The following is a 27,492-nucleotide window of genomic DNA, read 5'->3' as shown; positions in this document are numbered from 1 at the left end:
GCCACACCGGCAGCCCAGAGGCCCCAATCCGAGGCTTTTCAGGACCAGGAAGAAGCGGCAAAATGCCGCTTCTCCTTGGTCCCCAAAAGGGGTGTCCTTGGGGCTTCATGCCCCAGGACAGCCCAGGAGCCGCAGCCTGGGGAGAAAGGGGCCACTCAGCCCCTTCCCCCCAGTGTTGTGCCTGAAGCCCTTTGGTGGCTGCGGGAATGAAGCGCACCCTCAGAAGGAGCTCCAAAACGGAGCTCCTTCACGCGCCATGCCCAGGCCGCCATAAGCGGCCTGGGGTGGCGTGACAACGTCACACATATGCCATGCCATTTGGACGCAGCGCGTGTGTGACGTAATAATAGCGGCCCCGTGTGGATGGGAGGCCACCATGATTACGCCCCCATCATGTGTTAGAGTTAGGCCGCATGTGGGCAGAGCACCCCGAGGCAACCCTAGCACATGACGATGACGTCACGTAAGGACCGTCTGTACTGGGCCTAAGTTACACTACACACCTCTCCATTTCTGCCTTAGCTATAAAATGTCCAGTGTCAACTGGTTCTCTCTTCTGTCCCAAGTGGCACAAATGCTAACATTAAGTAATTATTCTATATTTTGAAGTGTTTGTCTCACTCTGCCTGAAAGTAGATCTGGCCCTGTATTGACCCATGTAATTCCTGCAGAAATAAACTGGTTACTGTGTAGTATTTTGTGCACATCCCACACAGTTGGCTTCCCACTGTGAGGGGAAGGTTAGATAATTTCCATTGGAGGTGTAATACCACATTCCCTCTCTCTATTCAGGGTAAAGCAATTTAAAGTATTTCATGGAGTTATCCCATATTTTCTCCCTCTTCAAGGTTAGAGCTTGTTGAGAGGCAGGCAGGATGGAATCAACTTGAGGCCAGAATTATTTCCAAGACCTATCATAGGAGTTGTCCATGATTTATTATTTTCATCAGAGGTCCTGTCCATCAGCCAGACAGATAAGGTTTGTGGGTGTACACTCCTGATTTTTTCCCCCACAACAGTCCCAACTGTACAATTCCATTCCAAGAGAGGTCAGGCTGGTTCCATGCACACACCCCTTGAGCTTTAGCGAGGCAGTAAAAATTCTGTTGTTTCACCAGTACTTCGGCTTTTGAAATTGCTTTGGCCTACTTTTTTTTTTAAAGGAATACTTCTTTTTAGTTTTTTAGCTTTTATGCTATGGCATTTTTGTTTTGCACAATGCTCTAAGGGCCCAGGTGGGTAGAAAAGTGATACATATTGATCCTTTCAATAAATGACTTAGAGGTTAGGTGGGCTATCAGATTTGCTGTGGCAACCAGGAACATGAGCCTGAAAATGGAACAAAGCATCAATTAATGTGACTCCCCCCCCCCTTTCACACACTTCCACAGTCCTCAGAGTGGTGGTGGGTGGAAGCTTTTCCAGTACAGCTGAAACTGCACCTCTCTATAATTGCTGGAAGACACAAGACACTTTTACACAAACACACACACTCTTCTTTCTAGATGCATTATGCAGAAAAGTCAAGCAAAGGAGACAGAGAGCTCGCTACTACAACATTTTGTCACAAACTAATCTTGGGAACTGACATGCCTAATACTCCTTTTCCTTCCCTTTCTGCACCCATGATTTCACCTTCAGCAGATCTCTATGGAGGTCTAAATACACTAAATAAAGGCACCAGGAGATCCTGTTTGATCTTGGAAGCTTAGCAGGGTCAGTCCTGGTTAGTACTTGGATGGAAATAGCCAATAAATACCAGGTGTTGTAGGCTATGTTTCAGAGGAAGGAATGGGCAAACCCACCTCTGAGTATTCCTTGCCTAAGAAAACACTGTGGAATTCATGAGGTTGTCATACGTTGACAGGCAACTTGAAGGCATGTGCACACACAGAGAGAGCTCTCCATGACACACTTTACAGGTGTTCTTTCATACATAGTGGCTTCATGTCAGTAGAAAGGTTCATCTTCTCCTGGTTTTTGGTCTGAACTGCAAAGGAGCTATCCAATGTACTGGTCCTAATTTTGGGCATAGGGTATAATACCCAGGAGAGTTCCATTAAAGTTCAGACTAAGCCCACTGCTTGTTGGACACAGAAGCCTCTAGCCTTCACACATGCAGGAGTAACTATGACTCTCTTAGTCACAAGGTAGCGCCAACAAGGATTCTCTCCATGGCACTGTAACCACTTTGTCAAGTGAGGATCATGCTACCACTCCACTGGATGTGACATGCAAGGGCAGAAATGCAGCAAAGGAAGCATGGCATATGTATGTGTCTGATCCATCGGTTGAAAACAACAAGTGATCAGCATGCAGAATCCCAGTGCTTTGAAGAGATTACATTGAGACCCATGCCACATGTGGCAAACCCTCAGAAGAGATGTACTGCTAAACCCCAAATGATCTGCTGCTCTGCCATTGTCATGGAAGAGACAGAACTGTTGGTGATTTTGTGCCCCAAAGAAAGCTTGCCATTGGGCTGACCCTCTAGGAGAAATGGTTGCCAACCTCCCACTAGTGAGTTACACTGGAGGTATGTGCAAGCACCATGATTCCTATTACCTGGACTGACATAATGGGAACAAAATCTCGTGATTATTACCATCCTGTGGCCCTCTTTTTCTATCTTGACAGTCAAAGGAGTCATGCAGCTCACCTGCTAGGGGGATTGGTTAACTCCCACCAAATAAAAAAAGAACTAGTTCCCAGGTCAGTTGATTAATAGCTATGCTTCTGGTAATCACGCCTCTAAAAGGCTATGTAAGAGCCAGAAAGGATGTAGAAAAAAGCAACCAAAATGACTAAGCGACTGGAGCAATTTCCCCTGTCAGCAAATGGTTAAGGTTCAGAGAATGAAGATCGCGGAACTGGCGGAGGACAGTATGACGGGGAGGAGGGATGTAGGTAAGAGTAAAGGAAAGTAGGTGATGGTCAGATAGTGGGAAATCAGAAGCCAAGTAGTCAGACACGACACACTTGGAGGGGAGAACTAAGTCGAGACAGTGACCAAGGGAATGAGTTGGAGAGTTGGAATGGGGTTGGAGACCGAAGGAAGCTAAGAGAGAGCTAAAGCGAGAGGTTGAGGAATTCTGGGGATCCACCTTGACGATCCCCAGAATTCCTCAACCTCTCGCTTTAGCTCTCTCTTAGCTTCCTTCGGTCTCCAACCCCATTCCAACTCTCCAACTCATTCCCTTGGTCACTGTCTCGACTTAGTTCTCCCCTCCAAGTGTGTCGTGTCTGACTACTTGGCTTCTGATTTCCCACTATCTGACCATCACCTACTTTCCTTTACTCTTACCTACATCCCTCCTCCCCGTCATACTGTCCTCCGCCAGTTCCGCGATCTTCATTCTCTGAACCTTAACCATCTCACTCAGTCCTTGGATTCATCCTTAGCTTCTCTCAATCTTGGGGACTCTGCTGACTCAGCTATGTCTTTACTGAATTCTACTCTCTCTTCAACTCTTGACAGCTTTGCCCCAGTTTCTATGCGCGTGTCCTCCTCTTCCTCTACGACTAGGCCTCAGCCCTGGATCACTCCCATTGTTAGATTTCTCCGGTCCTGCTCCCGAGCAGCCGAACGTCTCTGGAGAAAGTCTAGGGAGTGGGCCGACTTTATCCATTTTAAGTTCGTTCTTTTATCCTTTTCACGCGCCCTGTCGATGGCAAAACAAGACTACTTCAAATCATTGATCTGCGCCAACGAGAGGCGCCCGCAGCGCCTGTTCTCCTGTTTCAACACACTGTTAAAACCCTCCCCTCCCTCCGTCTCTCCATTATTTTCTCCCTCCGACTTCGCCAATTTCTTCATTACAAAGATCACTACCATTCGTTCTGAGTTAATTCCTCATGATTTGGCTCCCACCATTAATCTCCTCGCCCCTCCTACTAATAAACTCTCCGTGTTTCCTCCTGTTTCTTTGGAAGAACTCTCTTCGCTGTTGAACTCATCAAAACCCACCACCTGCTCTCTTGACCCACTTCCTTCTCGTCTTCTAATCTCTATAGCCCCCTCTTTGTTACCCTCCCTCCTCTATATCTTTAATCTCTCTCTCTCTTCGGGTTCCTTCCCCTCAGTCTTCAAACATGCCTTAGTTTCCCCTATCCTGAAAAAACCCTCTCTCGACCCCTCTTCCTTGGCTAGCTATCGTCCAATCTCTCTTCTTCCTTTTCTCTCTAAGGTGTTGGAACGAGTTGTCTATTCACGCTGTCTTGAGTTTCTTGAAACCAACTCCATTCTGGATCCCTTCCAGTCTGGTTTTCGCCCACGGCACTCCACAGAGACGGCCCTTACTAAGATCTCAAATGATCTTTTGCGGGCCAAGGCGAATGGCCTTTATTCTATCCTTGTCCTACTCGATCTGTCTGCGGCCTTCGACACCGTGGACCACTGTCTCCTGATAGATATACTCTCTAACCTTGGTTTCTCGGGCCTTGTTCTCGATTGGTTCACATCTTACTTGTCAGATCGATCTTTTTCAGTGGTCTCGGGTGGTCAGACCTCGTCTTCTGTCCCCTTATCTGTTGGAGTTCCTCAGGGCTCTGTTTTGGGTCCCCTTCTGTTCTCTCTATACACACTCTCCCTTGGCAAACTTATCAGTTCTTTTGGTTTCTCCTACCATCTTTACGCCGATGATACCCAGCTGTACCTTTCTACCCCTAATCTTTCACCAGAGTTAGAGCAGCAAGTGTCATCCTGTTTAACAGCTGTCTCCCACTGGATGCACCATCGGCGTCTGAAGCTCAATATGTCCAAGACCGAGCTTCTTGTTTTCCCTCCTAAGCCCACCCTTCACTATTCCTTTGCTATCTCCGTCAATAACATCTCGATCCAGCCTGTCCAGGAAGCCCGCAGTCTTGGTTTCATCTTTGACTCCTCTTTGTCATTTATCCCTCAGATCCAAACTACAGCCAAAGTCTGTAGATTTTTTCTCTATAATATCGCCAAAATCCGCCCATATCTCTCAGCTTCTACCGCAAAAACACTGGTCCATGCCCTAGTGGTCTCACGACTAGACTACTGTAACCTCCTCCTGGCAGGGCTTCCTCTCTCTCACCTCCACCCATTAATTTCTGTTCAGCATTCAGCTGCACGCATTATTTCACTCGCTCGCCGTTATGATCATGTCTCCCCTCTGTTGTCTTCCCTTCACTGGCTCCCTCTTCCTTTCCGCATCAGGTACAAACTTCTGCTACTCACCTTTAAAGCCCTGCATGGGCTGGCCCCTCTTTATTTAACCGATCTTCTCTCTTCCTACATTCCTACTCGCACTCTCCGCTCTGGTAGCCAAAGTCTCCTCTCTCAACCTAGGATTTTCTCTGCCCCATCCCGGATCCGTCCCTTCTCTCTTGCTGCCCCTCATTCCTGGAACCTTCTTCCTCTGCATGCACGGCTCATCACTTTCCTAACCAGCTTTAAGACAGAGCTGAAAATCATATTGTTTAGGGAAGCGTTCTCAGGGAATTTGTGATTGTCATCTGGCTGTCTGACACTATTTGATGTGATGTGATTTGTTTGATATTTGATGTTTTTAATCTGTTTTTTTTTTTCTTTTTTCTATATGGTAATTTTATCTATTCATCTTTTAATTGTTATTATCTTAGAATGTACGCCTTGGGCAGGCTTTTATTTACTCCTAATTTTACCGACTTTGTACAGCGCTGTGTATAATTACAGCGCTATAGAAATAAAGTTTAATAATAATAATAATAATAATATTTTGATGTTTGGGGCTCATTACTTTAGAAAAATAGGTATATTTTGGGGATCTATAACAGAATGTATGTAACTGTATGCCAGGTGACTATCAATAGATAGATGTGTTTCACAGTATCAGAACATGGAGTCATCAATTTTAGAAATGACAACAGTCTTCCTCATACAATATATGGTTAAACTGTGGAATTCATTCCCACATGATGTTGTAGTAGAAAACCTCTTGGACAGCTTTGAAAAGGGATTAGACCAATCCTTGTGGAGGATAAGCTATCAGTGGCTGCTAATCACTACACTTACATGTCCAGCCTGCCTCTGAACGCCAGTTGCTGGGAGGGTGCTGTGTATGCCTGATGCCAAGGGAATGTATAATCAGTGCAATTAAGATAGGCCTCTCTGTGTATACTGTAGCAGACACAGTCCTACCACAGGCATTGGTCTTCTGCCCAGCAAACACAGCATCAAGGGGTTTAAAGTTAAAGAAGGGCCATCATGTCCTTTTCAAATGAAACAGCCAGACCTGCTCAGCTATGTATCAAAACAAACTTAGAAGACCAAAGGAGAGATTGTTAATATTACTCACCCACCCAAAATAAACTTACTTTTTAAAAAAGAAAAAGAAAACAAAAAAGGAAGATCTGTGGTGTAGGATTCTTCAAAACACTCACTACAGAGTGGAGAAAGCAGCAGATTTGCATGGTCTTGGAGTCCTACTCTACCAATAGATAGGAGACAGACACAAAGCTATGAATGCCCACGGGAACATAGAGGCTGAAGCCCAGAAAAGCTGCCTGGCCCAGAGCTGAAAGGAAAACCAAGTCAGAGAGACAGAACCCTGATGGGGGAGAAAAACCTTCCCCTCCTTGGATGTTGTTTTCCAGCTCCCCCAAGCCCAAGGGAACGACAATTTCATGCTCTGGAGTGCTCTCTCTTTCCTGGATTGGCATTGGTTTTGGGAAATGGTACAGGGTAAATAGCTTATGAATAAAACCCACAGACAAGCAGGGGCTTCAAAGAGCCTCTGGGAAATTGTGGCCAGCAGAAAGGGGAGGCATTATTATCAACAGAAAAATAAAACAGGAACAACAGTACAATTAGATGAAGAGGTAGCCGCCTACAAAAAGAAGATGGTCACAGTTTGAAGGTCACACTTGGGGTGGGAGTGGGAGACTGCCCAGGTTAGTATCACAATTCTCTGGCCCTAAAAAGAGAGACACCAAGCTAGACTTGGAGATAGGAAGCATATTCTACCCCAGAAAACACGAAATGCTCTTTAGAGGGATGCACAGCTGAAACCAAGGGCTTTTGCACCAGATCCACAGGCACAGAATAATCCCAGGCAAGATACCCAGAAAAAGAAATCCACCTATTTTGGTTACTCTTGGAGTCTTATCACATGTGGGGGGTTTGGAGCTCAGATCCGCAGTCACTCCTGTTCTAGCAACGTGAAACGTGATGTTTTTCACACCAGATTTGGAGTCACTCCTGTCTAGCAATGGAAATTCACGTTAAAACATGATATTTTACCACACCAGGTTCAATTCCAGACAAGTCACGTGATGCGGATTCAAGCAAAGTGTGGTGAGTGCACATTGTATTACCACACCGGAGGATTCAACGATTCGAATCGGCACCCTTGTGCATGCTCAGTGGGGCTCTGGATGCTGTCCTCCTTCCCTGCCCCCTCCTTAGCTGTCATCCTTCATTGGGATGCAGGAGCAGTCAGGGGATGATGGGATAGGTCGCAGGGGGTCACTGGAGCCAGGATCGAAGTGAAATCGAAGTAAGTTTTTTCCAATTTCACCAAAATGAGGGGTCACTTTGGAATCACTGCGGAATCGCCACAGAAGGAGCGCCCATAGAAAGGAATCTCATCTGATAATACATTCACATGAATTTGCATCATTGGACCTGCAGTAACCCCGGATCTGAGCTGCAAAAAGCTCCTTGCTCATTAGGACACTGGCTGACTCCATTTCAGTGAAATTATACACATGTTTCCTTAAACCTTAAGGAACACTTTATGCAAGGGTTCTTATCCCCAAGTAAAGCGTATACAGAATTGCAAGACCCTGTCCACAGGAGGTCAGGGACCATCCCCTGCGCCTCTCCCCAGCTCCAAATGTTTGACTCTTCAACAATGGACTTTGGGTTTATTGCAGTTTTGGACAGCCAAGGTGCTCTAAGACTACATCTATACTGCTGAATTCATGCAGTTTGACACCTCTTTAACTGCCATGACTCAATGCTATGGAATTCTGGGATCTATAGTTTTGCCTTCTCTGTCAGAGAGGTCTAGTGCCATAACAAATGACAAATCCCAGGATTCCATAGGATGGAGCCATGACAGTCAAAGTGGTGTTAAATTGTATTAATTCAACATTGTGGCAGCACTCCCTATTTCAACTTACAGGAACCCCACGGAGCATGGTTAATAGTCAAGAATTCTGGGAACTGAAGTCTAAAATGCATAGAGGGCAAAATCTTAAAAGACACTGGATCAGAATTAGAGAGAGCTGGAAAAGTATGACAATAGCTCCCAAGACACATCTTTCCTCTACAGGAACTGCAAGAACCTGGATGTAATACCAGGAAATCCTGCTCCCACTGATGCTTCCTCACAGCGTCTAAGCAAAAGTTCCAGCCCAACTCATAAGGATTATGTTTGTTCAGTCTATATCGTTTCCTCCTCCTCCTCCTCCTCCTCCTCCTCCTCCTCCTCCTCCAAAAATGCTGTTGCCAAGTTGGTGTCTTAGATGCCACAGTGCCAACAAAAGAACCTGGAAAACACACACAGCTTGCAGCTTCTTGTACCCACTTGCTGAGTTCTAACACTCATATATTGGGGTACTTTGGCACCATCCAACTTCAGCTGCAAATTGTCTTTATTCAACTCCTTGGAAGAAGAGTCCAGGAAGTTACTTTTAAAAGTAGTTGGTTACTGTCCCAAGCTCTTATTCTCCAGAGAGTAGCAAGCTACTAATTACAATTACCATCTGTACTGCAGGAGGAGTGATATTAGTCTTCACTATATTATAATTGTAATCTAACTTAGCTATGTCTTAGTTCTTGCCAAAAATAATAATTAATTACAAGTAAAACTTGTTATTTTTCATTAGATTTTTCCAAGTTCTGCCTGCAATTAAGTCCCACTGATTCTGGATAATTAAATATAGGATTACACTGGGGCCTACTTTTATGACTGAATTGTCAAGGCCATATCGTCCAAGTTCTTTACTAAATTGGATGCAAGAGGCTAAAAAGGTATGTTAAAGCCTCAGTGTTTCACCCTGAACCAGTCTGGCAACCTGAGTATGGGCAGCAGTCTTTAGTACAGTGATTTATACAATGTAGTAAGAGTCCATTATCAAACAGATCTCTATCCCTATGCAAAGTTAACCCATATCTACAGATATATTTTAGTAGGGAGATGATGCTCGGTGAAAGTGGGGATACTGCTTTTCCTTCAAAGATTATCAGAAGACAGAAGCCTATGGCATCACCTATGGCTAAAAGGAAGGCCAGATGAAAGTGAGATAGTAGTAAAACAACACTCCTTAATGAAGTTAGCTCAAACATTTTTTTTTTGCAGCACTATATGCAAACACACTCATGTATATGTCCTGAGTTAATGAACATGTACCATCCCATCAGCATCTATTTAAATAATAAAAAGGAAACTTCTAATCTGCACAGAGGAGAACTGCATAGAGAAGTGAGAAAACATTTGGGCAGTGTCTAGAGAAATCTTCAGAGCTGAGCTTTGCATGTATGTGGGTGGCTGGAGGGAGAATTCTGTTGGTGAAGAAAAACACCAATGCCTCATACAGCTTATTACCTCTGTCCGTCCTAGATACAGAATTCATTACGCAAACTGAGACAATATCTGCAGATATAACTTAATTAGTCACCAAATCCAGTTTTTGTTGGACAGAATCCTTCCCTTAATCTCTGGAGGAAGTTTTCTTTACTATTTGTATCCTGCTTCCCATCCAAACCATGCCCCCAAAGCAGTTTACAGACCAGCTGATTAAAAATGTATGAACTGTATATTTTTTTTTAAAAAAAAAAATCCAGTTTACATCATGAAATAGAAACACAACAAAAGCAAATAAAGGGCACTGTCAACAATTATAAGTCCACATTCCCACACACTGGGAAGTAATGAAAAGCAGCTAGGAGGTGCTGTATATAGGGCAGGGGTGAGAATGATGTGGACCTCCAGATGTTGTTGAAGAGCTACTCTGAACACTTATTACCACCAGTGGTGAGGGTGGGCTTCAGGGACCTGCAGTCCAACAACATCTGGAGAGATGCATGGCTCCTAACTATTGTGGGACAGAAGGAATAAAAAACTTCACCCCAAAAAGTGTGTGGATAAAAAAAAAAAAAAGAAATATTATCATCCACCCAAAACCAGAAAAAGAGATGGTGGTGGTGAGTCTCCCTGGTCTGGGAATTTTTTGGGAGGGCACTAGGATGGAAAATACCTTTTTAGGGGTAATCCTGCACCAGACCTCAGACAATGGAGGTGAGCCTCTCCAGGGGATGTCAAGGAATTGGAAATGGAGAATTCACAGGAGGAGCTGGGCAGGAGGATCCTGGCGTAAAAAGGGCATAAACATCCTGGGCCAGTGCAATGCTTATAGCAGCCTGCCTGACTTGAGGCTTCTTCAGATGTATTGGACTTCAACTCTAATCATCTCTAATGCCCGCATTGTGTGGAGACAATAGGAACTGATATCCTCCAGATGTGTTGGACTACAAGTTGGGGACATCTGATTTACAGCTGCCTGTTAGTGGTGAAGAGTACTGTACTTTCAAAACCTTGTGTGCCTAAATGCCATTGCAGCAATCAGCATGCCATATCTGTGTCTCCTCTCAGCCCATCCTCATACTTCAACCTAGAGATCCCCAGAGTCTCTACAGCACAACACAAACAGTCAATATGCATTAGCCACTTTGCATTAGCCAGTCCATCTTTAATGCTGCTTAAACTTCATGGCTGTGTCTTAGGAATTCTAGAATTTTTTATTTGGGAAAAACTTTCTGCTTGAAAGCTCTAGTGTGGTCATTCAGTGGGATGCACTACAGGACATTAGAAGAAAATTCCAAGGGTTTAACCAAACTATTAATCCTAGGATCCTATACGATGGAGCTATGGCAGCTGAAGTGGTATCAATGTAGTATAATTGTGTAGTGCAGATGTATAGCAAAGTGTAGAGATCAATTTCACTTTCCCCACTCCTTGAGCCTAGAACTCAAAAGAAAGGTGGAGTATCCTCTTTGATTCAAAGAGGGCCTCTGAGGCACAACAGGAAACAGACTCCCCTCCTCCATGTCAGAGGGAGTCTCGTTCACACTACACAATTATAGCACTTTGATACCACTTTAATTGCTATGGATGCAGACTGGGAATCCTAGGGTTTGCAGTCTGGGGAGGCACTAAAGCTCTATGGAAGAGAATTTTAAAGTCTTCGCAAAAGTACAAATTCCAGGATTCCATGAGGTGGAGCCATGGTAGTTAGTTTTACTGAACTACCATAATTTTGAAAGAGAGAAGGAGTAAGTGGTAACCACTGAACAGCTTGCAATGGAGGCCAATGAAATTTTGCAGGCCTCTGTTGAAAAACCTTTATTTTCTTCAGCGGAGCCTACTGACTGAAAAGAATAACACTATTCTCTCTTAAGTGATCTTTATTTAAACACATGCACACACTTTTCTGAAACAGCAGCAGCTTAATTGCATCTTGCCCAATGCTACACAACAAAAGCATCAAAAAAGATAAAAAGAGATAATTTCAAAATGATTTATTTTCTCAAATTTCTAAAATAAATGCATTTATTTTGGGGGTGGGGATTCAACCTTTCCATGCTCATACAACTTTGCTTTCCAATGCTTCATTATAAGTATGAGCAGAGCACTCCATAGAGATGACAAGTCTCCCACATCATCCTTTTGTCAAGCAATTTGGAAAATGGATGGGTTGCTACTGTGCTGTCTGTAACATGATCTGCTCAGTCTGGAAACCTGTGTGGCCACAACAGCTGTGCAGTAAGTAACCAAAGACTTTCCACTGCCTCACCATACTTGTGATGGAGGATGGGAATATGGGAAGCACCACTGAAGTAAATGACTTATTCTCCAGTAGTTCTCGCAGCTGAGAACAGGATGAGAGTTAGCTTTATCATATTATTATTTTTAGGCTAGCCTTTCTACTTCCACCCACTGGTGAATGCTGCTGGAGAATCAGGTGCAGCACCAAGGCCACAGTTTGAGACAGCACTTCCTAACAGACCTTCCTGTATCAATTGCTTCTACACAGAAAAATCATATGCAGATTTGCAGATAAGGCTATAAGCATTTTCTCAGTGTGAAGATAAAGTATCCCAGATTAAGTTTTGATCTTGATCAAACAGCTATCCTATGTAACCCATTGTGGATCATCTCCTTGTCCAATCTTTCTTTTACAGTAGGAGCTCAACAATGGTGTCATGGAATCAGGCTTTATGAGATTAAAACACTGGACAGCATGGCATAGTGTTTGAACATAGGACTTGGACTCTGGAGATCAGGGTTTGAATCTCTGCTTGGACATGGAAATTTATGGGTGGCTTTGGGCAAGTCACATGCTCTTAGCCCCAGGAAACCCTGTGACAGGGTCACTATAAGTCAGAAATGACTTGAAGGCACACAACAACAACTACCAATTAGCAAGGCTGGCAATTTCAATTAGTGTCTTCCCTCAAGTTTCCAGGTCTACTTTGAGCAACAATCCACAGCATAATGGGAGTGGTAACTGAGCAGTAATCCATGTGGTAATGGGGAAGAGTATTCATATCTGCAATATATTTTTGTACATTTTTCTGTTGCAATGCAGAGTATTTTGAGTGACTTTGAAGATTTTCACACGACATCGCTATATCGTTCCTTTAACGTCCTAAAGTGTAGTGGAATCATCATAACAGATAAATGATTCCAAAAGATTTTCACATGAGGCTGTTAGTGTTCTTAAAACGTTGATATATCAGAATTCAGCAATAAATGATTACAAAATGATTTCAAAACAGTTACATTCACACACTGGACACAGTAATGTTTGAGCAATGATTTAAGAACACTAACAGCCTCATGTGAAAATCTTTTGGAATCGTCTATCTGTTATGACGATTCCACTACACTTTGAGACGTTAAAGGAACGATATAGCAATGTTGTGTGAAAATCTTCTTTGTCTGGAATGGTCAATTAAGACCCATTAGCTTTACAAAATACCTGCTCCCCGTGGAGTTGAAAACTGTTGGAACATCCCTTCTGTCCCAAATGGACAATAATTTACAAAGACAGTCTTCAAGCTGATGGACAAAATGTTTCCAGCCCCTTAGCTACAGAAATGTAGATATTATGGGCACATTGGTCATTCAGTTTATTTTCTATAAGTTGTGTGCTTGCACTCTTCAGGGATACAATATGAGGATCCCATTCACTAGATGTTTTCACATGCCTGAGGGCACTGTTGTAACAGCTTATCAGTTTACCACACTGTTTTCTTCTAGAAAGGAGCAAGAAATCTTGCCTCTGTCACCTACTGCAGCCTACATAAGTCTAGAAACTGTTACATCTAGTTTCACAAATCTGGATAGTGGACACACTTTCCTAATGCATTGCACAGGTCTCTGGAGTTTCTTAATAGCAGCCTTAGTACAAAAAAGTAAGATGAAGTGGAGCTTTGCTTTCTTGTTTCATTTCAGGAGTTTCTACTGAAGAGACAAACCAAACCAACCATAGTTCAAACAGCAGCTTGCCTCTTTGATAATGAGAACTGTTATAGTCATCCACAGAAAGCAACACTGCACTTGCTCACATCCTTGTGCTTGTTTCGAACTTTTGTCAAAGATGTGGCTTGTGCCTAGGTTTATTTTCACACATCATTTCTTCCCTCTTCAGCACTGTTAATTGTTTAAGATATTTCACTTATAAACACAAGGTAGCTACACCATATATGCCTTACAGACTCTGATGCACAATTCCAGCATAACTGGAAGACAGCAAACAGGCAATGCTGAGTCAGGGGAAAGCTGCACGAGACAGATGTAAGTATGGATCAGTGGCAGCAAATGGCTCAAATATTAGTGAGGTGATGAGTTGGTTCCTGGTGCTTTAAAAGAGCTACCGAAGGCACTGAAACTATTTGGAAGTTGGCTTCATCATCTTGGATAGATTTGTTATAGTTCAGACTGAAGGCCAGAGTGGTTTAGTCACCCCACTGACAAAAAACCCACCAGGCACTGATGGTATGACTATACATATCTTTGCAAGTGTGGACATAGCATTATAGACACAAACAGATGTACTTGATGTACATTCTCTGAAAATGCCAGCCACAGATGCTGATGAAAGTTCAGGGATAAACTCTTCTAGAACATGGCCACATAGCCCAAAAAACCCACAAAAACAAAACAAAACAAAAAACAAGCTATGGATGCTGGTCATGAAAGCCTTTGATGTATTTGAGTTCTTGTGGCAATGTCAGAACACCATTCCAAGAGAATGGAAGATCTCTAGGGTTTCACAAAACCAAAGTAATGTTGGGCAAGGAGCAGCCTACCCAAGAAGATGCCAGCAAACAGGCACAAATCTGGGATCCATTTAACACTCACCTGCTTCCAGAGAGTCCATGCTAGCACCTTGACACAAACCTCCAAACCCAGAAAGCAGAAAGCAAATATGGGGGAGATGGCAGAGTCTGTTCCCTCAACTTCTTTGTAATGGGCTTCTATAAAGAGCTGCCATGACATTAATTCCCTGCCTGTTGCAGTGTCTCAGCTTCCCGAGGAAAGAATTGCAGCAACGTGGGGGAGAGCAATGTGCTGTGCTCAGTAACAGCTGGGGGGTGATTCCATCCCTGCCCCTCCCTCCTTCACTACACACACCCTTAAATCTGGCTGCATTTTAGGAGAGGGTGGAATTCCCAAAGTGGATTTTAGGCAGCAGATCAAGAATGATTCAGGATTCTTCCCACCCAATCTAATGTCACCCTTTTGGTAAGACAAGCCCACATGCTGCAGACCAGAACCCAAGAAAGCACACAAAAGTAATTAAAGGCTCCCCTATGGGTCAAGCAAACAAACAAACAAACCCACAGCTTTGAAACAGGGAAATCTGTGTGCAATATTACTTTTCTTTTAAAATATTAAACAATATGTGTAAATCAAGATACTAAGGGCCCAGAAGAAAGCTGAGAGAATACAACGCACAGGAATATATCGCTGCTTGAATTCAACTGTTGTACAACACTTGATCACACCACTGGTTATTATTAATACAAATCACATAAATTGCCCTGTTGTTGTTGTTTGGCTTCCCTTACTTGCTTTTTGAACCATCTTCACTCAAATTCCTCTCTTCTAGGCACTTAACCCTCAAAACCCATATTGATCAAATTAGGTAACCTTTCTAAATAATTTCTTAAATCAACAGATTTTGTTTTATGACCTATTTCTTTACGTTAAACCAGCCACAAATAATAAAAACCTTATTGAAATCTTAAAACATCATGTAACAAGAACCATAACATCTTAAATCCAGCAAGATCAGCCTTTATTTCTTTTTGTCCTACTTGAATTTCACCCCCAGCATACCAAATCTCTTCAGTTGAACAAAGTGTGCACCTTTCATCCAATTACACAGTACCTGAGGGAAAAACATTTCTCCGGAGAAAAGATCCTTAATCTGTCTATCTCAACACCCCATCCCCCAAATTCTTCATGATCCTTGTTGTTCCTTGGTTCTGTGTCACTTTGAATGTCACCTTCATTCTCCTTCAGCATCAGCTCTGAGTCTTCCAAGACCCCTCACTCTGACCACAAACCTTTGACTACAATTTTTACCTCACATTCCAAGAAAACTCTCCATCACTTTTCTATTCCTGGGCTCTTTGCTTCATCCATTTCCTTCTTTAAAAATTCAGTTTCCCCATTGTCCGTTTCTTCCTCCAAATCAAATTTTAGTCTAAATCTCATTGTATAATTCTTAAAGTCATTGATCATCAATATAATTTGCTGCTGAATCTCTTGCCATATTGTTGAATCAGGATCCTCTTCCTAGAGTTGCATCTTTGCCCTTCTTCTATTAAACCAGATTTTGGCATGTGAAGGGTTAACCTTGTGACACAGCCCACAGTGACTAAACTCTCATGTTATTCAAGCTGTTATCAATGAAGAGCTTCTTCCCATCAAAACAACTCTGTTTTCTCAAAACAAACCAGCTTCACTCTTTTAATCCATTTTTACTTATAAGGTATTTGAAAGTATAAGCCAGAGTAGTGTAGTGGTTTGAGCACTGGACTAGGACTTGGGAGACCAGAGTCTGAATTCCTGCTTGGTCACTGAAACCCACTGGGCAAGTCGTACTCTCTCAGCCTCAGAAAAAGGTAATGGTGGACCCTGCCCCCAAACAAATCTTGCTGAGACAACCCTGTGACAGGGTTGCCTTAGAGGCTTATCACATGCATGTTAATTCAGCTTACATCTTTCAAGTTTGAAATTCCAGAGCTGCTCTGGTGGCCATTTTCTTAACTCAGAAAACTCCTGGATCTGAAAAGAGCCAGGAGTGGCTCTGGAAGTGAGGATGGACCTGGGCGGTATTCAGGTGATCAGGATGCCACCCAAATTAAATTTTAAACTGGATAAAGATAAGCTGAATTAGCATGCATGCGATAAGCCTCTTCAAATGACTTGAAGACAAGCAACAACAATTGCAAAAAAACATTAATATTCCAACTTTAGGGGTTTACTTAATAATTCCACATTACTATGTCCTTTATCCACAATTTTTTTTCTTTTACTCACAAATTTATTAAACTTTCTGACTCCAGTCTATAGTCTTAAAACTTCTTAGCAGTAATCCTCAAGATCTCAACCACTAATATAAATGCAGAGCAAGTAGACTGAAGATTTCTTTTCTTCCCATAAATCCCATTATTATTATAAAGATAGTTAAAGCAAGAAAGTACAGTTGCTGTTTTAGTGTCCATTAAGGCTTGCATGCAATGGGATGAGATGGTGGAATCTGTTCCACAGTCTATCTGACTGCAACAGTCCCCACAAATTTGGTGAGATTTTCGGAATTTTGTGGGTGACCTTGTTGTTTGCCCCTTGTCTGGGGAGATAAATCACCAGTTGGAGCCTGTCTTGAGACTGGTGATAATGCTAGGCCACTCTCTCTCACACACATACAGAACCCCATGAAAGAAATTCAGGAGGGATACAGCCCACCCAAAAAGGGCGGTCTTCCGCTGCCCTGGTTTGCTCTGCGAGGGAGCCGCAGCGGCCAAACCACGTGGCTCCGTCGTGGAACAAAAAGAACCCGCAAAAAGGGGTCCTTCTTGTGGCGCCTTTGTGATGTGGCAATGTGCCGATGGCGCACTTGCAGCATCACAAAGGCTCTGGGACGTTCATCACGTCAAAATGGCGGTGCCCGTGTGTATAGGGCACCACCATTTTGATGCCCCCATCACATGCTAGCGGTGAGGACAAGATGGTGCGTCCTCGGCCAACCCTTAGCACATGATGGGGGCACCTCGAAGGCCCGTATAAATCGGGCCAATGTCAGCCATTTCAGCACCTAGAAGTCTAGTTTTTGTGTTTTTTCCCCTCATGAGCTAGCAGCATGGTTACTTATTTTTTTGGGTGGGCGGGGGGAGGAAACATACACACAAACACAGCTACAGTTGAATGGTCTTTAAGATGTACTGCTAAAAGACTACTGATCAGGGCCAAAATGCATTGGATATATCATAAGACAGTTCTCTTCCATGCATGACTTAAAAATGGGATGGGACTAAGAACTGCATTTTACTGCACAAGGGAACGCCGCTGCTGCCACTGGGCATTCCAATTGTGTCCTCCCTCTGTTCCAGAGGGCGCAATTTCTGAGAACTGTTCTAAAGTGTTCTCAGAAATTGCGCCCTCTGGAACAGAGGGAGGACGCGATTGGAATGCCCAGTGGCAGCAGCGGCGTTCCCTTGTGCAGTAAAATGCAGTTAGCCCCATCCCGTTCCATGCACACCCCCATTGTAGGATGCAATGGGCCCGTTTTAGGGCCCGTGTGATAAACTTCTTACATTAGTCTAGACAGTCCAGGTGCCAAGAGTTTAATATAAGCTCTTTATTTTTAAAAAAATGTGCTATGCATTGAAGCTATCAAAGAAAATCCCACAACAATCCCAAATAGAGGCATTTCTACACTGTTTAGATAAGATTTTGTTAGGTCTAGGAAGAGCACTCCTTAAACAGGAGGCTATCCAAGTAATAACAGTTCTCTATTTCACACTTGTCAGAGGTGGGATGCAAGGGGAACAACCAAATCATATTCTCCAGAGTGTATTCTCACATGATCATACCATTCCAGTTTCTCATGCAGGATTTCCTACCAAAGCTGTGAGTGTTATAGTTATAATTTTGGGCAGTAACTCCCATAATTCCCTGGCCACTTCCTGAGTTGTAATCCAACAAAATGATTTTTTTCACATCTTGACTCCTATTCTGTCCTCTCTTACTTTCTTCTCTCTCAGATCTGCTTTCCTTCCTGCATTTTCAATTTTCTTCTTGAATGTACAGCAACAGGTTGAGGAAGCGAAGAAAGGGAAGGAAGGAAAAAAGTGATTCTAGTGCTTCTGCCACAGTTGTACCACAGCTCTGCACCCATGCCACACGTTCCTATAACTGTCTGCTATTCTTACTCCTCTAATCCAACACAGAGTATAATAGCTAGCTAATTTCAGAGAAGAAAAGAAAGTATTTCCTTATCCAAAATGCTTCAAACTAGAGGTGTTTTGGATTTTGGATGTGGGGGGGGTTGTATTTGCATATACATACATATTGAGATATCTTGGAGATGGGACAAGATATCTTTGTCTAGACACACAAATCATTTAAGTTTCATATACATCTTGTACACATAGCTTGAAAGTAATTTTAAACAATATTTTAAAATAATTTTGTGAATGAAACAAAGTTTGTGAGCACAGAACCATCAGAAAGCAAAGCCGTCACTATCTCAGCCACCCATGAAAAACGTTTTGTTTTTTAGAGTATTTCAAATTTCTGAATTCCAGATAAGGGAGACTCAATCTGCAAATGGTTACCTCACCAGATAAATTGAGTGATGCTGCCTCACCACTGAGAATGAGGGTGGAATTAGATTGCTGTTGTTGTTGTTATAACTATTGAACTGCGATCTGGAAGATGTAGACTCTAGCTCATGAAACTCACTTGGGTGATTTTAGGCCAGTCCCTTTCTCTTAGTCTCACTTTCCTCACATGTCTGTAAATTAAGCAGAAAAAAGTAGATCCATGTATATCACTTTCAGCTCACTGGAGAAACCATGGGGTGAATAATTATTTTGCAAACAGAAACTTCAATTCTTGATCACTTTCAGCAGCCTTTCCCCAATCAGGTGTGTTGGATGATATGCTGGCTAGAGATGATGGAAGCTGAAGTCTAACATATTCAGAGGACGTGTAGCTGGGGAAAACTGTTCTTCAGAATTTGTGATTTATACAAGTACATAAATTTATCAAAATTAAAGTTGTCTCTAACCCAGAGGCTGGTTTCTTTATGCTGAGGGGTAATTTTACACATGGGCACTTAAGTGTGACATTCTTGTGATGTGCATTTCAATAGCAGGCACTTAATAAACAGATGCAAATGTTATGTTAATTGCCTGCAAGCAATGTCTGCACAAGATTACCTACAGACTGGGCTCATGATATTTCAGAAATGGCTTTCATTCTTCAACAGGTTCCCTCCACTGGGGAATACAGTGCTCAGAATTCCCAAGCAAGATCTTTGTAGAAAGTTTTGTAACTGTGCTTCTTATTTTAAGATAATTGCTTTGAATTTTGGAAGGTTTATACGAATGACGAAGAGCCAGTGTGGTGAAGTGGTTTGAGTGTTGAACTAGGATACTGAGACATCAGGGTTTGAATCCTTGCTTGGCCAGGGAAACCTATTGGGTAATCTTAGATAAATCACACTGTCAGCCTCAGAGGAAGGCAAGAGGGCCCCTCTCTGAACAAGGCAGGCCCCTTTCTGAACAATTTGTGCCTAGAAAATCTCATGATAGGATCACCTTATTTATTGTTGGTAACTACCCTCGAGTCAATCCTGTGGATGAGACCTCTCCAAGACCCACTATCTGCCACTGCTCTGCCTAGGTCCTGCAAACTCAGGCCCGTGGCCTTCCTGACTGAGTTCATCCATCTGGCCTCTGGTCTTCCTCTTTTTATACTACTCTTCCTAGGATTATTGTCTTTTCTAATGAGTCATGCCCTCTCATGATGTATTCAAAGTATGACAGCATCAATTTGATCATCTTGGCTTTCAGGGAGATTTCAGACTTGATCTGTTCAAGGACCCTTTTTTTTTTTTTTTTTTTTTTTTTGGCTGTCCTTGGAATCAACAGCACTCTTATTATACACTTGTTTCACTATCTTGCTCTCACATCCATAGATGGTGGTGCAGAATATAATGACTTGGACTATTCTTTTTTTTTAATCTTTATTGATCTTATATAAAACATAAAAACATAGGGGAAAAACACATATCATAGACAACCAACAATTAAATAAACCAAATAAAATAATTCTAACAACTGACTTCCCAAATCCAGTCTCAACTTTATATTTAAATCTTATTGTCAATTTGTTAATTAATACTTAACTCATTACTGTTCCTGCCAGTTTCATTACAAAGGTAAAAGAGACTTGGACTATTCTAACTGTAGTGCTCAGTTGTTTATTCTTTAGGATATTGTCTCGTTCTTTCTTAGCTGCCTTCCCATTCCTAGTCTTCCTATGATTTCTTGGTTGCTGTCACCATTTTGATCAATGTTTGATGACCTTAGGGTCACCATAGGAAATGATTTGAAGGTACACAACAATAAGAATGAAGAAGGGCCAACCTTTAGCCAGAGCCTAGAGGCAGTGGTGGGGAACACTGCTAGACTCCAAATCCCATCAGTCCCACCCAGCTGAGCTAGTGGTCAGGAGACAATAGAAACCAAGAGATAGCTGAGTACCCAGAGGCAGGGCCTGAATAGTGCATGGGTCAGTCTCTGAATGTTCAATAGTTTACAACTGGTTAGAGGTAAGTGCAGATGGGACAATCCCACCGTTTCCTCTGAGGAGGCATCACCTATCATTTTTGTATGGAGGAAAAATAAGACCTCTTGACTACCTGTGTCTGAAGCTGTTTCAAAGTTCAAGGGTCCAAAAGTCACACTATCATCATTCATTTTGTAGGGCAGAACAGGGAGGTTTCCTTTCCTTCCTGTTTTTCCACAAATTCCGTGCTGCTGCCTTGCAGGCATCAGACGGAGATTGCACTACTGGCATTTGCTCTCCTCTGTCTAGTAGACAAACCTCTTTGGCCACCCCCCTCTCCCCCACCACCAAAATGTGCAACCCTCAGCAGTAGCCAAGTGTGGTCAAGTGCAGAAAAGAATTTATTTATAGCCACATATCATAGCAAGAAACTTATCTCAACAGACACAGCAGCTGCTCAGACTCTTGCTGGAATGCACACTGTATATAGAGGAGATATACATACAATTTCCAGACATGAACAGTTAAGATTCCACTCTGTGGCAATGTTTCACTTCATCCTGAGAGAGATGTAAAGAAGGGTGGACAGTATTGATGCAGGTGACCCCTTGTGCAGCCTGCACAGATACAAGGCTACAACAAATTCGCTTGTGACAGGATATCCAAAATATATCATTTCTCACCTATGCTTATTGAATCCCTGGATTCTTTACCAGAAAATATCTATGCAAAATTTCCTGTTCATATCATTCTCATAATTATGGACAACAGGACACTAATCTTTTTCAAAGACCACAGCCACAATCACTTTGCTTTTGTGAAACGCTCTCTGCAAAACAGGCCACATTTGAGCAACTGTGAAACAATGGAAAGGGCTCCCACTTACAGGGGAGACTCCTCATAAGTAAATATGTCAGGCTGAGTTGTGAATGGAGCAGTCCTTGACTAGTCCATAGCTTACAACTGCGTAGATACATGTGAGGGTACGACAATATCCCTTAGGCCCCGTCTTCACTTGCCAGAATACTCCACAGTGTCCCCTGAGTACTCTGGCCCTGAATTACCCAATGCCTGTTCTCTTTTGCTGTGATGTTTCAGATCTCACAGCTAACAACACAAGATATGTGGCTGTCTTCCCACATGGTCCTCATTTATCATGCAGTACTGCTGCTGAGGTGAGAACATGGTGACCAACCATGTTTTCAATGCTGGGCACCTCATTCTGATCTCAGAGTGACTTGTGCCCACAGCAGTGGTGCCAGGTGGCTCATAAGGCTGCCACCTCTGTGAAGAAAGCCAAAAACCTGCCACAAAAGGTGAGTAATTTAAATGTGAGTTAGAGGGAGAGAGCCTGAATGGGGGTGTAGACATCCTTAAAACAGTCCAGACCCAATTTAGGATTTTGGCCCTGGGTCATGTATGGTGTGATGGTTTGAGTGCTGGACTATGACTCTGGAAATCTTGATTCGAATCCCAACTCAGCCATGGAAACTGACTGGGTGATCTTGGACAAGTCACACTCTCTCAGCCTCAGAAGATGGCAATGGCAAACCCTCTCTGAAGAAACTTATTAAGAAAACCGTATGATAGGGTCGTCTTAGGGTTGTTATAAGTCAGAAATGACTTGAAGGCACACAACAACAACAACATGTAAACAGGATGCAGAGAGTCCGGGAGGAATTTGGAGTAAACCATTCATGTAGACAAGCTCTTAGTTTTTGACAAAGCGTCACCTATTATTTTTACATGGGAGAGTAAGGCGGCCTCTTGACCTCTGTCTGCAGTGTGGTGATGAGAGTCCACAGCCATTTGTACAAGTGCACTGGTTTCCACACTGGCTCAGTGTGTGAATGTTACAAGAAGCCTCTGGAGCCCTGTTTTGCTGTCTATAAGCAGCAAGTGGTGTTGTTTGATCACTTGCACTGGGAGCAGGCAAACAACACTGCACGCACACACACACACTTTTGGTCTGTGATTCATTTATTGTGATGTTTGAAATGTGGCAGGAGCTGGCACTCTGGCTTTGCTCCCCCCAGGCCAGAGACACAAATGTAAACTGACCTGTGGGTTGTTCTGTGGCGTTTTGGGAGAGAGAAAAGCCAGAGTGTCTGTTTTGGCCAGCTAACATTGTCACACTCACAGAAACATGTGAAAACTGATATATGGACAGATAAGGCACTGGCTTCTAGCAAAGCACTGTGAAGGAGCCTTCAAGAAGCCACCCCAAGCCGAGAGCAATGTTCCAGAAATCCAGTCTCCCAGGCTGGCTTTCACCCTTTGACAGCTGCAATGCTCTCCTTTATGCAGGCACCACAAAAGTAGTATTGAAGAAACTTCACACAAGGCATCCTAGTCACACAGATATGCCAGAAGCCCTCTCTGGCCTATGGCCAATGCTCCCATGGATGCCTTCAAACATTCCCAGAATGCACAGTGTGCACCTGATCCTCTTTACCTTTTTATCCTGCCCCTCCTCATTTCCCTGCCAAGGGCACAGGGGCTTTCCCACTGCTCTCTTCACTTTAGAGGGGGCTCACAACAGAGAAGCACAGAGAGGCCAAGAAGGGCCATCCAACCCACCCCCCTTCTGCCATGCAGGAACTCACAGTCAAAGCAGCCCTTGTGAGAGGGGGCCATCCAGCCTCTGCTTAGAAACCACCAAAGCAGCATATTCCATGCCCCAGCTTTCCTTGTTTCTATCAGGATGGAACAGGGTGGCCACATGTCCTCCTTTTCCAGGACATGCCTTACTCCTCAACCTTCTGTCCGGGAAAAATGCCCAAACGTCCTCCATGTTGAGCATGACTAAAAAACACGGATTGTAGGCCCTGATCAGGGGGAGGCTTTCTGTGGGCCTTGGTGGGGAGGCCCAGGAGACAACCCAGAGCAGGGCTGAACCGAAGGAGGGCTCCCCCCACAAGGAGCAGGGCGCCTCAGGGGCGCCTCTTTGGGCTGGGAGCCCCCGACAGTCACAGAGGCCCTCCCACGGCCCCAAAGGGCCACCCAGCACCCGCACCAGAAGGAATGCCAGGAGCAGGAGCAGGAGCAGGAGCAGGATGGCGACCCTCCTCCTCCTCCTCCTCTCCCTCGGTCCTGCTGCCTTCCCTCCGAGGGAAAAGGACCGGCTCCTCTCCTCCAGCCACACCAAGGGGCCCCGAGCGAGTGGCCCACCAGCAAGGGCCGAGCCAGGAGCCCCGGCGGCAGGACAAGGCAGGACCAGGACCAGGACCAGGAGGGCCCCCTCCGCTCTCTTTCTCTTCCTCCTCCGCCGGCCCCAGTCTCGCTCCCTGGTCCCTGCATCCGCCCTCTAGAGCCCCGGCTCCAGGCGATGGATAGTCTGGGAATGAAGGAAGAAGGAAGGAAGGAAGGAAAGAAAGAAAGGAGGAAGGGAGGGAGGGAGAGAGGAAGAAAAGAAGAATGAGAGGGAAGAAAGAAAAAGGAAGGAAGGAGGAAGGAAGGAATGAAGGAAGGGATAAAATGATAAAGGGAGAGAGGGAGAGAGAAAAGGAATGGAGGATGGAAGGAAGGAAGAAATGAAAGAAAGAAATGAAGGAAGGAAGGAAAGGAGGGAGGGAGGGAGGGAGGCAGGCAGAGCCTGGGCTTTGGGGGTCTGCTGCCAGGCCCTCCGGAGCCCGAGGAGGACTCACCGCTGAGGCGGTCCATGGCTGGCGAAGGGAGGGATGCTCGGGGCTGCTGCCTCTCGGCCGCTCTCCCGCAGCTCCGCTGGCCGGCTCTCCCTCCTTCCCTGGCTGGCTGGCTGGCTGGCTCTCCCTCCGCCGGAGCCCAGGGGCTGGCTGGCTGGCTGGCTGGTGGCTGCTGCTGTGGGTCCGGGGCTTTGGCGGCTTCCCTGCCTCCCTGGCTGCCTCCCTTCCGGCTCAGGTGCGGCCGAGGAGGAGGAGGAGGAGGGCCGAGGGAGGGAGTCCCGCCCAGGGGCCCCCAGGAGGAGGACAAAGCCCTCTCGAAACGGAGGGGGACCTGCTGCAGAACAATGGAGGACACAGCCCTCCTGGCACAGGAGGCCTCCAGGCCCTTGGGGGTTCCTCCTGGGCAGCAGGTGGGATGGAGGACGGGCCTAGAAAAAGGAGGCCGGGCCTCCTCCTTCCCCACCTCTTGCCCAGGAGGAGCAGCGTGGAGCAAACCTCTTGAGGCCAGGGCTTTGGCTTTCATTTGGTACCGTCCCCATTTTCCCTGACTGGCCCCCACCTTGCAGTGCCATGGGCCCCATTCCAGGCCCTACTACTATTACTGCTACTACTACAGGTCCACTGAATCAATGGGGTTTATACCTGTGCCGATTAGTCGTGTGTTGTTGTTGTTGTTGTTGTTGTGTGCCTTCTACATTCCTTCTGCCACGGGGTTTTCTTGGCAAGATTTGTTCCGAGGAGGCTTGCCTTTGCCTCGCTCTGAGGCTGAGAGAGTGTGATTTTGCCCAAGTGGGTCTCCGTGCCCAAGTGAGGATTCAAACCCAGGTCTCCAGAGTTACACCTTGGGTGCTTATCTATGCAAAATTGCTATTCAGCCCCTTGATTCAATAATTCAACCCTAGTTGGGATTAGCAGTTGGATTGTTGTTGTTGTTATTGTTGTGTGCCCTTCAAGTAGTTTCTGAGTTATTGCAACTCTGAGGTCATCACGTTTTTGGGTTTTTTGGCCGAATTTGTTCAAAGGAGGTTTGGCTTTGCCTCTCTCTTGAGGCTGAGAGAGTGTGGCTTTGCCCAAGTGGGCTTCCATGGCCAGGTAGCAGAATTCAAAGACCTATCCATGTTAGCCTGGAACATCAGCATGCAAAGGGATCTCTGAGCACCTTTGAGACTAACTGAAAGCAAGAAGGTGGTAGCATGAGCTGAGCCTACTTCCTCAAATGCAGTAGTAGCAGGAGGCACAAGTCTACAAAAGCTCCTGCTACCACCTTCATGCTTTCAGTTAATCTCAAAGGTGCTCAGAGATCCCTTTGCATGGCCAGGGATTCCAGAGAGATTGTCCCACACTCAAACCCCTGCACTGCATTGGCTCTCTCCTTTGCAAGTTGGGATTAGCAATTGGATTATGTCCATTGTATTTTTTCGGTGGGGGGGGGGGGAGGAGGTACTTCTGCCATAGGTGCCCAAATAGCATGACCAACCTTGTTGGTCTCACCTTGACTGGAGAGAGACTGGTATTTACTATCCTGCCTCAGGCAGCAAAGTATTTTAGGCCTGCCCTGATTCTCATGTCTTGTGGCTCTTCCATCCTAATCAGTTATAGGGCCACAGTTCCACTTTATCTGCTATGGCTGCATCTTTTAGAATCCTGGAGTAAGAAGTTTGGGGAGGGGCATGAAAAAGTCTGGTCCAAAAAGCTCCTCAGGTTCCTTTGATCAAACTACAAATCCCAGGATTCCACAGGATGCAAGCATGGCAGATAAGGTGGAATCATCACACTATAACTGGATAGTGTGAATGAGCCCTTGATCTGGTATCTTAGAGTGGTTCTTTGCCTATTGTTCCCCTGTGGCTCACTTGGGTAGAAGCTGATGCCATAATAAAGACATACAGTGTGATTTTTAAGGTGAGTCAGTATGGTATAGTGGTATGAGTGTTGGACTATGACTCTGGAGACCAGGGTTCAAATCTCAGCTTGGCCATGAAACCCACTGGGTGACCTTGGGCAAGTCACATGCTCTCAGCCTCAGGGGAAGGCAATGACAAACTTCCTCAGAACAAATCTTGCCAAAAAAACAAAACAAAACAAAAAACTGATAAGTTTGCCTTAGGTTTGTAGGAGTCAGTGCCAGGTTCACCTTAGGGTCTCCAGAAGTCAGAAATTACTTGAAAGCACACAACAACAGCAAACATTCTTTCAGGTGCCACAAGATTCTTTCTTGCTTCTTTGGTAACCTGAGGCCCCATACTGACAGGCCAAAATAAAGCTGCTAAGGACTGGAGTATGGCTTTGGCGCAGCTTCCAGACTCTTAGGACGCATGCATCATTTAAACAGCATACCTCCAAAGTGACCCGAAGCAGCTTTATTTTGGCCTGTCTGTAGAATCATAGAATCATAGAGTTGGAAGAGACCACAAGGGCCATCCAGTCCAACCTCTGCCATGCAGGAAATCCAAATCAAAGCATCCCCGACAGATGGCCATCCAGCCTCCGTTTGAAGAACTCCAAGGAGGGAGACTCCACTACACTCCAAGGGAGTTTGTTCCACTGTTGAACAGCCCTTACTGTCAGGAAGTTCCTCCTAATGTTGAGGTGGAATCTCTTTTCCTGCAGCTTGCATCCATTGTTCCGGGTCCTGTTCTCTGGAGCAGCAGAAAACAAGCTTGCTCCCTCCTCAATATTACATCCCTTCAAATATTTAAACAGGGCTATCATATCACCTCTTAACCTTCTTTTCTCCAGGCTAAACATCCCCAGCTCCCTAAGTCGTTCCTCATAGGGCAAGGTTTCCAGATCCTTCACCATTTTAGTCGCCCTCCTTTGGACACGCTTCAGTTTCTCAATGTCCTTTTTGAATTGTGGCGCCCAGAACTGGAAACAATATTCCAGGTGGGGCCTGACCAGAGCAGAATACAGTGGCATTATTACTTCCCTTGATCTAGACACTATACTTCTATTGATGCAGCCTAAAATCGCATTGGCCTTGTTAGCTGCCGCATCACACTGTTGACTCACGTTCAATT

General features: G+C 44.6%; 1 protein-coding gene across 1 annotated transcript in view; it reads right to left on the bottom strand.

Annotated features, from left to right (window-relative positions):
- The window catches only part of LOC149284487 (actin filament-associated protein 1-like 1), a 102,533-nt gene extending 77,831 nt beyond the window's left edge, over positions 1-24,702 (bottom strand). Inside the window, exon 1 of the mRNA XM_089496680.1 lies at positions 24,476-24,702. Coding sequence (XP_089352806.1) covers positions 24,476-24,491 — 16 coding nt within the window. The 5' untranslated portion in view covers positions 24,492-24,702. The remainder of the gene's footprint in view (positions 1-24,475) is intronic.
- Between the last annotated feature and the right edge of the window lie 2,790 nt (positions 24,703-27,492).

This window comes from Sceloporus occidentalis, unplaced genomic scaffold (assembly GCF_023333645.1).
Source record: "Sceloporus occidentalis isolate IW3139 unplaced genomic scaffold, rSceOcc1.0.p SCAF_92, whole genome shotgun sequence".
NCBI lineage: Eukaryota > Metazoa > Chordata > Lepidosauria > Squamata > Phrynosomatidae > Sceloporus > Sceloporus occidentalis.
This window is presented reverse-complemented; position numbering and strand designations above follow the sequence as displayed.